This window comes from Cynocephalus volans, chromosome 7 (assembly GCF_027409185.1).
Source record: "Cynocephalus volans isolate mCynVol1 chromosome 7, mCynVol1.pri, whole genome shotgun sequence".
Taxonomy (NCBI): domain Eukaryota; kingdom Metazoa; phylum Chordata; class Mammalia; order Dermoptera; family Cynocephalidae; genus Cynocephalus; species Cynocephalus volans.
Window position 1 is genome coordinate 87,236,989 of NC_084466.1, and position 14,952 is coordinate 87,251,940.

The following is a 14,952-nucleotide window of genomic DNA, read 5'->3' on the forward strand; positions in this document are numbered from 1 at the left end:
AGAAAAATAAAATATCCTCAACCACAAGAATGTCAAACTGTGGGAAAAATGTTTTAAAATATGCCAAATGCTTCAATAGGAATAGGTACGTATCTTGGGATTGAGGCCCTGACTGAGTAACAGATGCTGAGCTTCATTAAATGGGTGGAGAAACTGTGTGAATTAGGCAGTTTGAAGCAGACAAGTAAAGACTATGGTTTCTGGAAATCACGAATAAGCTACAAGGTAAGACGTTCAGGGTGTTCAAACATATTCTAGAAATCCCATAAGCACCAGGGAACAGAAACAAGCTAGATGTCAGTAATCCAGAAAAACAGGACATATGCCAAGAGCTACCAGAGTTCGCAAGAGGTGAAAAACAAACCAGAGGTTTACCAGGTCAGGCTAGATGCAAAACAGCAAGAAAATCTCAGGTTAAGGTGAGCTAGTGAAATCATGGACATTCCATCAGGCTCATTTGTGATCACAGGACAGGAGTAAACCAAATCTAGAAGGTAAATACATCTGTCATGAGCTTACTGTGTGCCAGGCATTTGGCTAGTCATTTCATATAAAATGTCTCATTTAATCCCTTCATCCAAAACTGGGACACGGTTGTTTACAGATGAGAAAATTGAGACTCAGAGAGATTAAATACCTCACCCCAAATCACAGTGATCGTATCTCAAACCATAAGAAAGCTGTTCACAGACGAGAAAATTGAGACTCAAAGAGATTAAATAACTTGCCCCAAATCACAGTGATCATCCTAGAAGTGCCAGAATTCAAACCTTGAGATCTGGCTCACAAGTCTATGCACAGAGAGTCTTATCTATTTACTTCCTGCCTGGGAAGATGCATTAAAAGTGGTTTCAGAAGCTGAGGAAAAGGGAGGAAGCTCTGACTACAGATTAATTTACACAAAAGGTGGCTAAGGAAAGGGAAGCAAGAACTAAAGGTGGATCGTAATAAAATGACCCAGGGCACTTCCATTAACTGATTAGATTTAGTATGATAGCTGTTTTTTGGTGTGTGTGTGGGGGGGTTCTTTTTAAAAACTTCAAGATGGCAGTGATTACATATGATGAGGAGCCTCAGCACCTTTGGCTTTGGCTCTAAGTTACCGCATGTCCAAGTAAAGCTTCAACTAGCTGGGAACATTTCAGAGGCTGAACAAAGAGTTTATCAAATAAATTTACTCAGGAAAAGTGAACACCAAGGAATGAAAGATCAGAGGCTACGAAATAAAGCCAAGTCGTCTGCCTGGGCTAAACCATTACTCATCAAGAAGGTATCTGCGGCTTATGCAGATTTCTGAATAGCACGGTACAAATACTGCTTTGTTAAGAAGTCCTTGATCCAGGCCGGCTTGTGGGGTTCAGAGCAAATCTAGTGTTGTGGAAGATGCAGAACTTCTCAGTTCCACACCCCGACCCCTCCGGATGGGCTCCTACTCTTAAGATCAAGCCCGTCGGAAAGGCAAATTACTCAATTTATCACAGTTAACACACTTTACTGTCGCAGTGCCATGCCACAACGCCGGCGCTTTCCTCTCGAGCGCCACAGTGACCCCCCACACACCGGACTGCCCCTTGGCGACCGATAGGATGACACACTTCGCCTCATGGAAAAGGTGGGACCCTCCTACACAATAGGGGCACTATCTTGTCTTGAATAGAAAGAGCCTGTTTTGAGTCGTTTTGACACTTTTCCAGTTATCCCATCCCCACCGTCGTAGAAGGCGCCGCCTGAACCGAGGGTCACATCCCGCGGCTCACAGCGTCGCCTCAGCAACTGCACGCACGTCGCACGCCCGCGCGACCGAACAGAGGCCGCCCGGATCTCGCGAGAGCGGCGTCCTCGCGGGAGTCGTCAGGTCGAAGGCGTAGGGTGAGGGGAGTGCGGGGCGGGGCGCTGCTCTGCGGCGCTTCCGCAAAGATGGCGGCGGCTGCGGGGAGCGGCGCTCGGCTGGCGGCCTGGGGAGGGAGAGTGTGGCGCGCTCTCGCTGCCAGCCGACGGGCCGTGCCGGGCCCCGGGCCCCTGGCGGCGGCAGTGGCCGGCGTGGCCCTGGTAGGAGCAGCAGCGACCTGGCACCACGGCCGCGTAAACGTCGCGGCGCGCGAGGGCAGCCTCACAGTCTTCGCTCAGGTACCGGGCGGGACCTTCCTGCGAGCCCCAGCCACGCTCCTCCCTGCTCAGACGGCCCTGGGTGGGGAGGGGTTTGGAGCTGGGCGGCCGCGCCAGTCTTCCCGAGCTGGCGTGGGACGGGCTCCTTCCTGGGCACGGGCCCCCGAGGGCATCCGAGGCCGGTGACAGGAGACTCAGCCTCCCCTAGGAGAATCCCACGGAAGCTGCACGCCACGGACAGCAAACCGACCGCACACATTTGGTGGTGATGAGGGTGGGCGTGTCTTAACTCGAGTCTTAATTCAGTTTTCTCTCCACACCTCGCCCCTTCCTCCCCGATTAGTGAAGTGGCGTTCGGGTTGCAGGTGTGTGCGTCCGGTTCCCCACCCCGACGTACCTGTGCTAACCTGTGCAACTAAAAGCTTTACGACCGCTTCTTTGTATTGCATGGTGAAGTTATCCTAGCGGGTAACTTTTTTTTTAGTCATGAAAATGTCAGTCATAAAAGTTAACCAGTCGATAATTTCCAGATTTTATCAATTCTAAGGAACATTATTACATAATTATAAACCTTAATGCTTTAATGGACCGCAAGAACTAAGCAAAAAACATTTTTGCTAAAACTTCCATCTGTTAAAGGTAAAGGTCAAGGACCGTACTTCAAGATAAGTAATATTGCTATGTAAAACATTTAAACATTTGATAAAGAGTACTACCTTTAATATGTTTTATGCAGATTTTAATTTTAATAAGTTTTATATGTGAATTTGTTTGAAAATTAAAAGTAGTATTTTATTCTTTTTCTTTATTTGTTAGATTTGTGTTATGCCTTTCTAAGGAAAAACATAAGGGACATTCAGACACAATAAAAGAGAGGAAAACAGGCCTTGTGAATTTAAGTATTGGCAAATGATGTTTTTATTTGTATTAAATTAGGATACTGCTACATAATACATGCAATAACTCTCACCCATCCTCACACCGTTTCTGATCACAGGTGGAAGGATCTATCTTCTAGTGTTTTATAGCATTTTTGTTAATTGGTCTTGAGTCGTAATTCAATTTATTATTATTCGTCGATTTCTATCCCCTTAATTCATCCTGTTTGGAACGCTTAATCTTACCCAGAATATTACTTTAACCACACGGTGTATACCCTTCTTCAGAAATCAGTAGTGCTTCATTCTGCCTAGTATAAAATCCACATTTTTGAACTTTGTCTTAGAGCCCTCTATAGTCACACTCAGAACCTTCCATCCTAAGTGATTCATTCACTGTCCCAGATGATGACTTAAATCCCCCCCCACCCAAGCCCTTAGCAATTTGTAGATTCTGATTTCACTTAATCTCACTGGGGGTTTTTTCTGACCCACTTTTAGTCTGTTAATGTTTTGAATTCCTGGCTTGACTCTGAAAAATTCTCAACAGTGTAATAATTTGGTTTCTCTCCCCAGTTCTGTCCCCACTCTCCAGCAACTTTGTAACTTTCGGCCTAGCTAAAGTAATACAGAAACCATTTTATTATCAATTGTTTTATTAGGTCTGTTGACACAGCATTTGCTTGATCTGCTGTTGGACCAATTTAAGACAGTGGTTCTCATCCTTCTGCTACCACAGTGGACATTCCTCTCAGCAGCAGAGGCTGAATATTGGAGAGAATGAGGGGACCTGAGAGAATTAGTGATCTTTCATCTCTGGATACAATTTTATTTTATGAGTTCATATAGTTATAATTATTTTACTCAGTATCACAGGACAATAAAATCTTCCTGCTATGGATCTATAATAATAGTGATAATGTCTTTCACTTTCAATCATCACACCAGGTGATTTTTCCAGTAAAAACAGTGAATTTATATTAATGGAATCCTACACTTTTCTGGTTCCCATTTGTGAGGGTCAATTACAAATTAAAGATAGAATTCCAGGTCATGAAACAGCAGATAAATTGGGATCTCCCTTCTTTGAATTCCACAGTTATTGAAATCCTACTTTGTGCCAGGCAAAGTGCAGGGAGTGGGTATTAGAGACACAGTTCATGTGCTTACCGATTAGTGGGGGAGGGAAATTTTAACACAGTGTGGTAAATGCTGTCATAGGTGTAAATGCTGGGTGCTGTGGGAGTACTGGAAGAGCACCCAACACAGTTTTGGTTACGTAAGTGAATAATATGTAAACTGACACATGAAGGACGATTGGGAGTTTGCTGGGCAAAGAGAAGGGGAAGATTGTTGCAGGCAAAGATAATAGCTTTGCAGAGGTCTGGAAGTAAGATTTGACTCCGCAGAATATGAGCTGCGATAGATGAGGTTCAAAACTGGGTGTGAGTGATGGCCAGGTATCAGATCATTAAGTGCCCCTTAATCATGTGACAGGAATTTTTTCTTGAGGGCAGCAGGAAGCCATTATAAAGGTTCTTAACCCTCATGAACCCCCATAGATCCAGGCACAGAATTCAGGGGGTCTGTGAACTTAGAAAAAGATTACATTTTTGTTTTCATTGACCTATAATTTAATGTTTTCTTCAATTAGAAATGTAGGCAACAAGCTACAGTAGTATCGTAGTTACTGACATTGTCATCAACAGAAATCTCAGATTATTTCCTTTTATATCATAGTTGTTACAACTATCTCAAGGTATCACATTTTCAAAATGAGAGTACTTATTAAACTTGCCACCACATGTTATTTATTGCATAAAGAAGTACATGTATTACTATATCACAAATTTGGTTTTGACCTTTGGGAAGAGTATGGAGACTTTAGTAAAGGGAATGAATTGAAAACTAAAGTTAGAGAGCTGTTGCAGTAATTCAGGAGAGCATTGATGGGAGCTAAATTAGTGGATAAATTTGAAGAACATCTAAGTATAAATTTCTAAGAAGTCTGAGTCACAGAAGTCTTGCATAAAATGTAGTTGTATTGTTTCTAGTGATTACAACTGGGTAACAAAATATTGCCTCCTACAAAGAAATTCTTAGTAGAATTTGCTTTAGAGCATGTCAGCATATCAGTTATTTCTATGTAAACTGCTTTTTCTAAAACACATAAGAATATTTGAAAACTGTTCTAAGATTTTCAGTATTATTCCCATTCCAATATTATTATATTTGATTCAAGCATAGTAAAATCAGATCATAAATGATAGGAGGAGGGAGACAAAATGTTATTCTATTGTTCAGATCCATTCTGCTCTAAAAGGATAGCTGCATTCTTAATGAACCTTGATTTTTAAAAAATATTATAAAAAGTTATTTTAGTAGGTTTGAGAAATGCCCTCACCCATCCAGTACGAAAGGATGGATGCGGAGACACAAGGTACAGCAACTTTAATTGCGGCCTTGCAAGGTTCAGGTGTCTGAAGGGCAGGCATGCAAAAAAGGGCTGTAGCAAGCAATTTATTTCCTAGTATGCAAGTCCCTCCCCCCAGTTCCTCATTGGCTGAGAGTACTGCGGGGTGCACAATCTTCCTGGATGACACCTAAGATTTATTACCCCAATTTATTACCCCCTTATAAGAAGTTTCTTTGAGGACTCAGGACAAGCCCACAAAAAAGGCCCACTAAAGCCCTGTGAAAGGAGGAACACCAGGGAATGGAGAAAACAGTGGGGGCTAGTAACTAATTACCGTATCAAGGGGAGCTCTATCTGTTCACCAGCCCTCCAGGAATGGGCTGGACCAGTCAGGCAACTTTCAGACTGGGCCTGAATCATTTCAGTTAAAACACCCTCAGATAAGTCATTTCTGAAAATGAATCACTTAGATTATTTTCTTACAGTGGGGAAAGCGGTTAGGAGCTAGAGAGTTTTAGAGTTGCAATGGCAAAATAAATTTTTTCCTCCACAAGAATTTCAATAATAAAAGAGTTATGGCTATTATTGTATTTTGTTATTACAAGCTAGAAATAATATATTGGTAATCCAAAATCAATGAAAACAAATAAACAAACCTCCGTATTGCTAAGTAAATCCTCAACAGCATGTAAGATCAGACTAAAAGTAAGATTTCTGAACCTTTGGTGTTATGTCATTGTAATAATAAGGCCCAAAACTTAGCAGCGGGGGGAGGGGGAGTAAAGAAAAAAACAGTAAAACAAAAGTAAAATGCAGTATAGTTCACAGTTAGCAACAGTGGTGGTATTTTATTTGTTCTTATTCATTTGTTAATTGCACAAATATTTCATTTGTTCCCTAAATTTTTGGTTTTTTGGCTTTACATTAATTTTCTTTTTAAATTATGTCTAATATTGGATACAATGGGTTTCCCTGACTTCATAACAGGTCTTTTTTTTTGCTGTTTCATTTTCAATGGAGAATTTGTCCAATACTGTTTAAAAAGTAAAATTATTTTGCATAACCTAGTCTGTAACACTGTATTTTTTAATTCTAAATAAGTCCAAATTCCTTATCATTTAAATTCATTCGTATTTGATTTCCTTTTATACATTTATTTATTTTTGTATTTATAAACCCTTAAATTTTTTTCCTCTGTTATCATTTAGTTGGTTTTTCTTTTCTCTTGTGCTTATCACTCTTTGAAATTATTTTATCTAGTTATTTAGTCTTCTCCTGCTAGAATGGACTCTTGCCTGTCTTTTTTTATCTCTGTATTCTTAGGGCCTAGACTAAACACAGTCACACAGCGGCACATAATAAATGTTTATCCAAAGAGCAAATGAATGAATTGAACTGAATTACATTACATGGTGACTTTGTCTATTTTTGGTTTGATTGGCATTTATAACCAGTATCTAGAAATGGTTAGAATCAGCTAAGTTGCCAACTGTCCTAACTACTCAATTGTATACTTAAAGCCATAGAGGCATGTCATGCCATATTCCCAGTAGAAAACATGAGTAAATAAGAGACCTTGCTCTTTTCAGCTGTATCTCCAGGGCCTAAAAAATAGTTTGTCATGTAGTAGATGTAATAAATGTTTATTGAATGGGTGAATAGATTGATGAAATTTATAATGCTATAATAATAGGTATACCTTTGTCTCAAAAGTTTAAAGATGGGTCTGTTCCACCTATTACTACATGTGAGATTGACTTTTTAATTAATATTAACATTTATGTTTGTCTTTTATACAGCAAGTTTTTGTCCTTCACTATCACATTACAATATCAAATATCAATTTTAGAATTTAAATAAAATTAAAGCATTTTCACTCCAGTTATTGAGAAGCTTCAACTGGTAAACCTCAAGCCAATTAAATTATTTTCTAATTTGGGAAATAATCCTCACATATGGCAAAGCCAACTGTGTTAATAAACACTATATTTTTGTGTTGTAGTTAAATGCCTGGTACACACTTTGTATAACATTGATTGCACCAACTGAAGATATAGCCACAGCAAGGTCTATATCTTAACAATTGGCTAAAAATCCTCTTAGGAAGAGAATGGTTTTTGTTTACATACTATGATAAGTACTTGAAGTAGAGAGTAAACCCCATAAGAACCTGAATGTGACTGACTCAGGCCTCAGAGGTGAGGGAAAGCTGCTTCACATAATACAGGCAGAAGAATGTGGAGCATATAGGGAAATGTGGGAGCAACGGAGTAGTGGGAGTAGAGACAGAAGGGAAAGAGGAGGACAGGATTGGAAAGGCAGCTTTATGACCTTATGATCTTCCCATCTCCCAGCCTGTCTTTAGTAAAGTTAGTAAGTTCACAGGTGCTTGAACAGTTACACAAGGTTCCTGTGGTTTAAGCAGAGGTAGCACTGGATGAAAGTGATACCTAAGAGAGGAGGCAAGGAGAATGTAAGTTCCCCCTGTTGCCCAAATTCTTAGCAACCCTCCTGGGAGGGTTTTGAACATTCATAGATTGTGAAGTTAAAGGTGGGATTTATCTCTGTCAGGGTCCAATTTGGAGACAAAAATCAAACCAGTAGTTTGAACAGGGAAATTTAACATAAAAAATTATCCAGTAAAAGGTGATTGACTGCCAAAGGAGTAAAAGGACTCTTGTGGGGTACAGAAGTAGCAGGGGCCGAAAAGTAGCTACTACCTTTAGGTCAAGGGAGACTGGACAGTGAAGGAACTAAGGACTTTGAAGAGGTCTTCCCTTCTACCCCCAAATTTGAGATTCTGCCTCTTTGAAGAGGGTATGGCTACCACAGGGATATAAAGGAATATGAAGAAACTTGCCAGATGACACAGGCCCCACAGCCAGACTGTAGAAGGAGACTGCCATTGCTGGAAAGGGTGAGTGTGCTGGAACTTGTGTATAGAAGTGATCTGCTGGGTAAGAGAATGTGGCCTGAGGCCTGGCCAGAGCTATGCAGAAGTGGCTCCCTGGAGCAGCTCATAAGTTGCAGCCTGGTGGGGTGTATGTGGCCTAAGGACCCCTCTGAAGTTGCTTTGGAAGCTGCTCACTAGAGATGTTTGGAAGCCTCCCACCAGGTGGGAAGAGCGTGTCCTGAGGGTGCAGCCAAGCAACTGTATTTGCCCACTGGAACTGATTGAAAGTGGCCCTTGCTGGTCTTGTGAGGGCCTTTGGGCTCCTGCTGTGAATTTAAAAAGGCAGACTGGGACCTGGAAGGAAAGTGCATTTCTGCCTCTGGTTGTCTTGCAGTGTCACTCCAATGTCCTCCTTCGACAAAGACTAATGCTCCTGCTGGCAAAGGAGAAAAGTTTATGAAGTCCAGCTCCAGTATCACAAAGCAGAACAAAGAAGGGTAGATTAGGAGCTGAGAGACAATAAATTAATAACTGGTATAGAGTTAAAGAGAGTTTCACCCAAGTTTCAAGGGACAGAGCAACCCTTAGTTTGACTACTTGTAACAAAGGGTACAAGTTAAAGTTTTTCATATTTGCGTTATATGCAGTGCTGAAGATTTGCGGACACTTGATATGGTCCAACTTGTCCCTTGTTTTTCAAACAGTTCTCATCATCAAAGAATTTAAAAACACAATAAAATGAGCTTCTCTTTAGTATTTATTGTCTGTCTGGCTAACACTGAATTTAAAGCCTGGCACTTTTCAGGTGCTCATTAAATGTTTGTTGGATACATTTCCCTGATTTGAAAAAATAGACTCATCCCTACCAGAGATTTTGCCTGGCATTACTTTTTATTGCTCTTTAGAAAATTGCTGATAATTTAGTGTGGGAATTGAGTTTAGAGTATTTTAATTGTAGTGAAAAAAATAATGAAAGAAGAAGGCTATAAGACATTGTTGAAATTACAATTTTTATATTTTTGATACAAATATCATTAACAATAGCAGGACAGTCACTGAGATCAGTGTGATGGTTAATTTTATGTGTCAACTTAGCTAGGTTATGGTGCCAAGTTGTATGGTTAATCACCAGTGTAGATGTACCTTTGAAAGGTATTTTTTTAGATGTGATTAAGATTTAATCAGACTTTGAGTAAAGCACATTGCCCTCTATAATGTGGGCGGGCCTTATTCAATTATTTTAAGGCCTTAAGAGAGCAAAGACTGAAGCTACCTGAGGAAGAAGGAGTTGGCCTCCAGAATGCAGCATACAAACCTTGCCTGAATTCCCAGTCTCCCTGGCCTGCCCTGCAGATTTTATATTCAAGACTACACCATCACCTCTTACCCAAATTCTAGCCTGCCAACCTGCACTGCACATTTTGGATTTGCCAGCCCCCACAATTGTTTGAGCCAATCCCTTAAATATCTCTTTTTCTCTTTTCTCCCCTCCCCTTCCTTTCCCCCTACCCTTGGGGAGATGTGAGAGTACTTCAAAAATTTGTGTAAGAATAGAATTATAAGGTAATACAAAGCTTTCCTGAATTTTTTGAAGTACCCTCATATATATCCTATTGATTCTGTTTCTCTGGACTAATACAGGTTTTGGTACGGGGAAGTGGTGTGCTGCTGTAACAGATACCTAAAAGTGTGGAAGTAGCTTTAGAATTGGGTGAATGGGTAGAGGCTGAAAAAGTTTTGAGGTACATAATTTTAAAAGTCTGGATTGCCTTGAATAGACTGTTACTAGAAATATGAATGTTAAAGTGCTCTGGTAAGGTCTTAGATGGAAATGAAGAACAAGTTATTGGAAACTGAAGGAAAGGCAGTCATTGTTATAAACTGGCAGAGAATTTGGCTGAATTGTATTCTTTTGTGTTGTGGAAAGTAGAACTTGTGAATGATGAGATTGGATATTTAGGAAAGGAGATTTCTAAGCAAAGTGTGAAAGGCATGGCTTAGTTTTTCCTCACTGCACATAGCAAAATATGAGTGGAGAAAGAAATTAAAGAAGGAATTGTTACACAAAAAAGGAAATGGAATTTAAGATTTGGAAAATTCTTGGCCTGTCCATATCGCAAAAAATGAGAAATTAGTGTACTTAGTGTACTCTGCAGGGTACACTAAGTGTGTGTTTGGACAACTGTTTGCTGAAGAGATTAAGTGTGTGAGCCATGGATATCATCATCCATCTCAGCAGAAACACTACCAGCTTGGACTGAAGGGAACAGAGAAGGAAGTAAGTGAAAGAAGGCTGTCAGACTTCTGGGATTCCATAGGCCAATAGAGCTATCTGGCTGTTGTCTTTCAAGAAAAGGGAAGAATGACCTTGAGGATGAGGCCACCACCCGGTAGACCCAGAGTACAGAACATGGAGCCACTGAGCATTATTCTCCAGCCTTCAAATCTAATGGAATTTGCCCAGATAGATTTCACACTTGCCTGGAACCCCTGACCCCTTTTTTTCCTTCTAATTTCTCCCTTTTGGAATGGGAATGTCTGCCCTATGTCTGTCTGATCATTGTGTTTTTGAAGCAGATAATATGTTGTCTGATTTCACAGGTTCACAGGAGTAGAATTTCACCCAAGGATGAATTACACTGAGTCTCACCCATAACTGATTTGGATGATTTAGATGATAAGATTTGGGACTTAGTTATAATATTTAGATAAGAGTTTCAGACTTAGAGTTGATACTGGAGGATTAATACTTTGGGGAATGTTGGGATGGGTTGAATGTATTTTGCATGTGAGAAGGACATGAATTTGGGGTAGAGTGTTATGACTTTAGTTGTGTCCCCTCAAAATTCATATGTTGAAATTTTAAGTCTCATAACCTCAGAATATGACCTTAATTTGGAAATATGATCATTGCAGTTGTGTTAGTTAAGATGAGGTCATTCTGAACTAGGTTGGGCCCCCGATCCAATATGACTGGTGTCCAAAAAAAACAAACAAAAACCTGTACACAGTCCGGCCACTTAGTTCAGTTGATTAGAGCACAGCCTTGTAACACCAAGGTCAAGGATTCAGTTCCCTGTACTGACTAGCCGCCAAACAACAACAACAACAAAAATATGACTGGTAGCCTAATAGAAAGGGGAAATCTAGACATGGAGATGCACGCATAGGTAGAATACCATGTGAAAATTGGAATTATGCTGCCACGAGCCAATGAACTACCAGAAACTAGGAGAGAGCCCTAAAACAGATCCTTTCTCAGGGCCTTCAGAGGGCTCATGGTCCTGAAGACACCTTGAGCTTAGACTTCTAGCCTCCAGAACTGTGAGACAAGTAGATTTCTGTTGTTCGAACGACTCAGTTTGTAGTACTTTGTTATGGCAGCCCTAGGAAACTAATGTAGTCAGTATTTGGTATTGGGTCTTAAAGAGCCATGGTTTCTAGCTGTGTTCTATCAAAGAGGCTTCTCAAAGTCTAGAAGAAAATCAGATGGGCAGCCTTTGAGAGATCCCTTCTTGCTATCTGTTTTATGTACAGAAAATGCTACTAAAAGTTGAAAATAATCTTAGATTTATAAATTAGTCATCTTTGTCTTAGGGTTCAAAACATATTAGGTTTATAATGCCTTTGAATTTTTCAATAAAACTTATTTTTAGTGAGAAAATTTAGTAAATCACCAATATGAAAATTACTGTTGTGGTGACCAGAAATTGTTGGTGCACTTCAGAAAACATGTATTTTAAAACCATACTTCATAAAATTTGTACCTTCATGCTTTATGAAAATGTGGCTCAATGTGTGAGAATCACTTTGATTTCTCCTAAGAGGAAGGTTACTATGTAAATTGAGGTAACATCATTTTCTGAGTAAATAAAATTATTTTTTCTGTAGTTGCGGTTCTAATTTAGTTGTCAAGTCCAATTTCAATAACTTCTCACCTAATCTTTATTGACATTTCATAAATGTTTTATCTCTCTTGATGTTTTAATTTTGCATGCTTTTATTTAAGTAAGAAAGTAGTGGAAAAAATACTTTTAAGGTGGATCCATGTAAATATTTTGTGGATCCATGTAAATATCATGATAAAATGCCTTTCATACAAACGTATCTTGGAATAATGTGTGTTACATTGGTGTGATTTTGTATTTAGATCCCATATAGTGACCTTTGTGACACATATTTCTAAACTGATATTTTGCCTCTTAGTCTCACCCCATCTTAGATTACGATTGACCATTTTAAATGAGTATAAGACAAACTGCAGCAATATTAGATGATCTATTAGAAACTTGTATTACAAAACAGCATTAGCTCTTGCAAACTTTCTAATGTTTACCTCTTAGAACAGCCTAGTTTTTCGTGCTTTTAATTTACACATTTTGGCATCCATGATGACTATCAGTTTCTGTTATCAATTCCTGCTAATCAACCCTCTGTAAGGAGTGTCATCTCCTCATTCTGAGGATCTTGTTTATATCCATGGAGATGATCTCCATGAAGCCTACTTTAATTTCTCCTTTCTTTTACTTTTCGTAGTGTTTTGTTTTGTGCCATTAACTAGTATTTGTATTTTCTCATGAGTATGTCTAGTCTCTCTAACAACATTATTAGCTTTTAAGTTCAGAAACTATTTTTTATATTCTGATCCATAGCACTTTGCTGAGTATTTAAATATAATTTGTTAAAAATATAAAATAACTAAAGAAATCCTTATTAAGGTAGATTTAATTAAACTATCACAGCAGCCCTGAGCTTATGCTGTATTTCATTCATTCTAGGACATAAGTCAGTGGTGTTTTACAATCCCTTTGGCCAGGTGGCAGGCATGACCTAGTTGTCATTGCCTGAGAATGTGAAAATTTAGTCACATTTTCATCGCTTCAGTTGAGATGACATGCATTGTTTGACAAAACCTTTGTCCTTAGGAGAATGGAAATCTTTGGTATGGAAGTAGCTCTCAAAGAAACGTAACAGAAAGGTTTCCCTCAGATTGGAAAATGATTTCCCCAGTGCTCAGGAGAAAGGCAAAACAGGCTAGGAGTAGTTAAGAAAAAATGCTGTTTGTCCACTGTGGTCAAATCATGTTAGATAAATTAATATGGTTTGAGAATTAATAAATAGTATTTGGGTCTTTCCATATAGATACCAAGACTGGCTTAAAAGTTTTCAGAATTCTTATATATTACCTGTTTTTATAACCTGCCCGGAATCTGGATTTGAGGCTTTGGCAAGGAAAATAATATGGCAGAATATTATATTTCAGTCATTGTCTCACATTATAAAGCTTACTTACTGGGTTTAGATTAATTTTGTATGATCATTCCTGTAGTTGATTCTGTTATATATAAATGTATTGTAAATGCTAAATTTAATAATTAATTAATTAATTTGAATTAGATGTCTTCACGTTGGGAAAAAGCAAAATGTCTTCAGCCGTGCAGTTCTAAGTCCAGCTTCTCTGAATCTATTAAAAAAGAAAATCAAGATCCAGGACTCACTGAAATTTCATCTACTTTAAGCTCACATTTAGTTATTATTTTACAACTACCATTCTAAAGTACTTGTACATAATTATTTAGCTTTCATTTATCATTTTACTAACAATACCTAGCACAGTCCCTGGTTCATAGTAAGTACTTAATAAATAATTATTAAATGAATAAGTGAGTGGATGAATGAATGAGTAGATAGAATGCCCAGCTAAAGTTGTGCTTAAAATGGCTAAATTCAGTTCAAAATTAGTGTGTCTTTCCTCCAAGATTCAGTCCATCTATATTGTTCTTATACGTGTTAGCAGTTTTAAAGCATTTTCACCTGTCATTGAGTAGTGGCTAGTTACTTTGCAAACAGTCAAACAGAATGTCCCTTAATTTAGGTATGGTGGTTTTTTCCTCAACTATATTTATGTTTTTTGCATTTTTGTTGTGAATACCACTAAAGCCATGCTGTGTTCTTTCCAACGTATCACATATTAGGAAGCACACAATGTAGATTTCTTCTGGCGATATTTACTTTTATCATTTGGTTAAGATGGTATCTGCCGCGTTTCTTCATTGTAAAGTTAAGTATTTTATGCTCATTAATTAATAACTATATTGTGGGGAGATACTATGAGAGTTCATAGGGCTTTCTCTTCTCCCCTGTTTATATCTACTTGGATTCATGGATTCCTATTTTACTCAGAGTTTCAACCCATTACCATCAAGTTTATTTGGATACTGAGTCTCCCCATATGTAACAGTCTCCTGAAAGCTGTACCTTACACATGCCATGCCCTGCTCCACTCGTCCCTGGCAGAGGGGAAGAAAGAAGAAAGGAATGCAGCCAATTCTTGATTAACTGATGTGAGGGAAGAAAGTTTTTAGGTTAGGTATCACGAAATGACAGATAATTTGCCTGGGATATGGAAAATCTTATTCTCTGAAATGTCAGACAAATAATGGGAAAGAGGGAAGAAGAAGCCTGGAAGAGCAGCTTCTAGGAAGACAGAGGTAGACATTGTTCCCTACCAACTTTAATGCTGTCATTCTTTTTGTACCATATTTATGCTGACATTGGTAATAGAAAGACTTAAGGTGGTTTAGAAAAATGCTACTGTAAGTTAAAATTTTTAAAAGAAAAATAGGGAAAGGGGAGTAATAAATATATGCCATAAGATT

The 14,952-nt window shown here is 38.9% G+C and overlaps 1 protein-coding gene across 1 annotated transcript in view; it reads left to right on the top strand.

Annotated features, from left to right (window-relative positions):
• Positions 1 to 1,910: 1,910 nt before the first annotated feature.
• The window catches only part of MICU2 (mitochondrial calcium uptake 2), a 120,978-nt gene continuing 107,936 nt past the window's right edge, over positions 1,911 to 14,952 (top strand). The window contains exon 1 of the mRNA XM_063102763.1: positions 1,911 to 2,127. Within this exon, the coding sequence (XP_062958833.1) occupies positions 1,918 to 2,127 (210 nt within the window). The 5' untranslated portion in view covers positions 1,911 to 1,917. The remainder of the gene's footprint in view (positions 2,128 to 14,952) is intronic.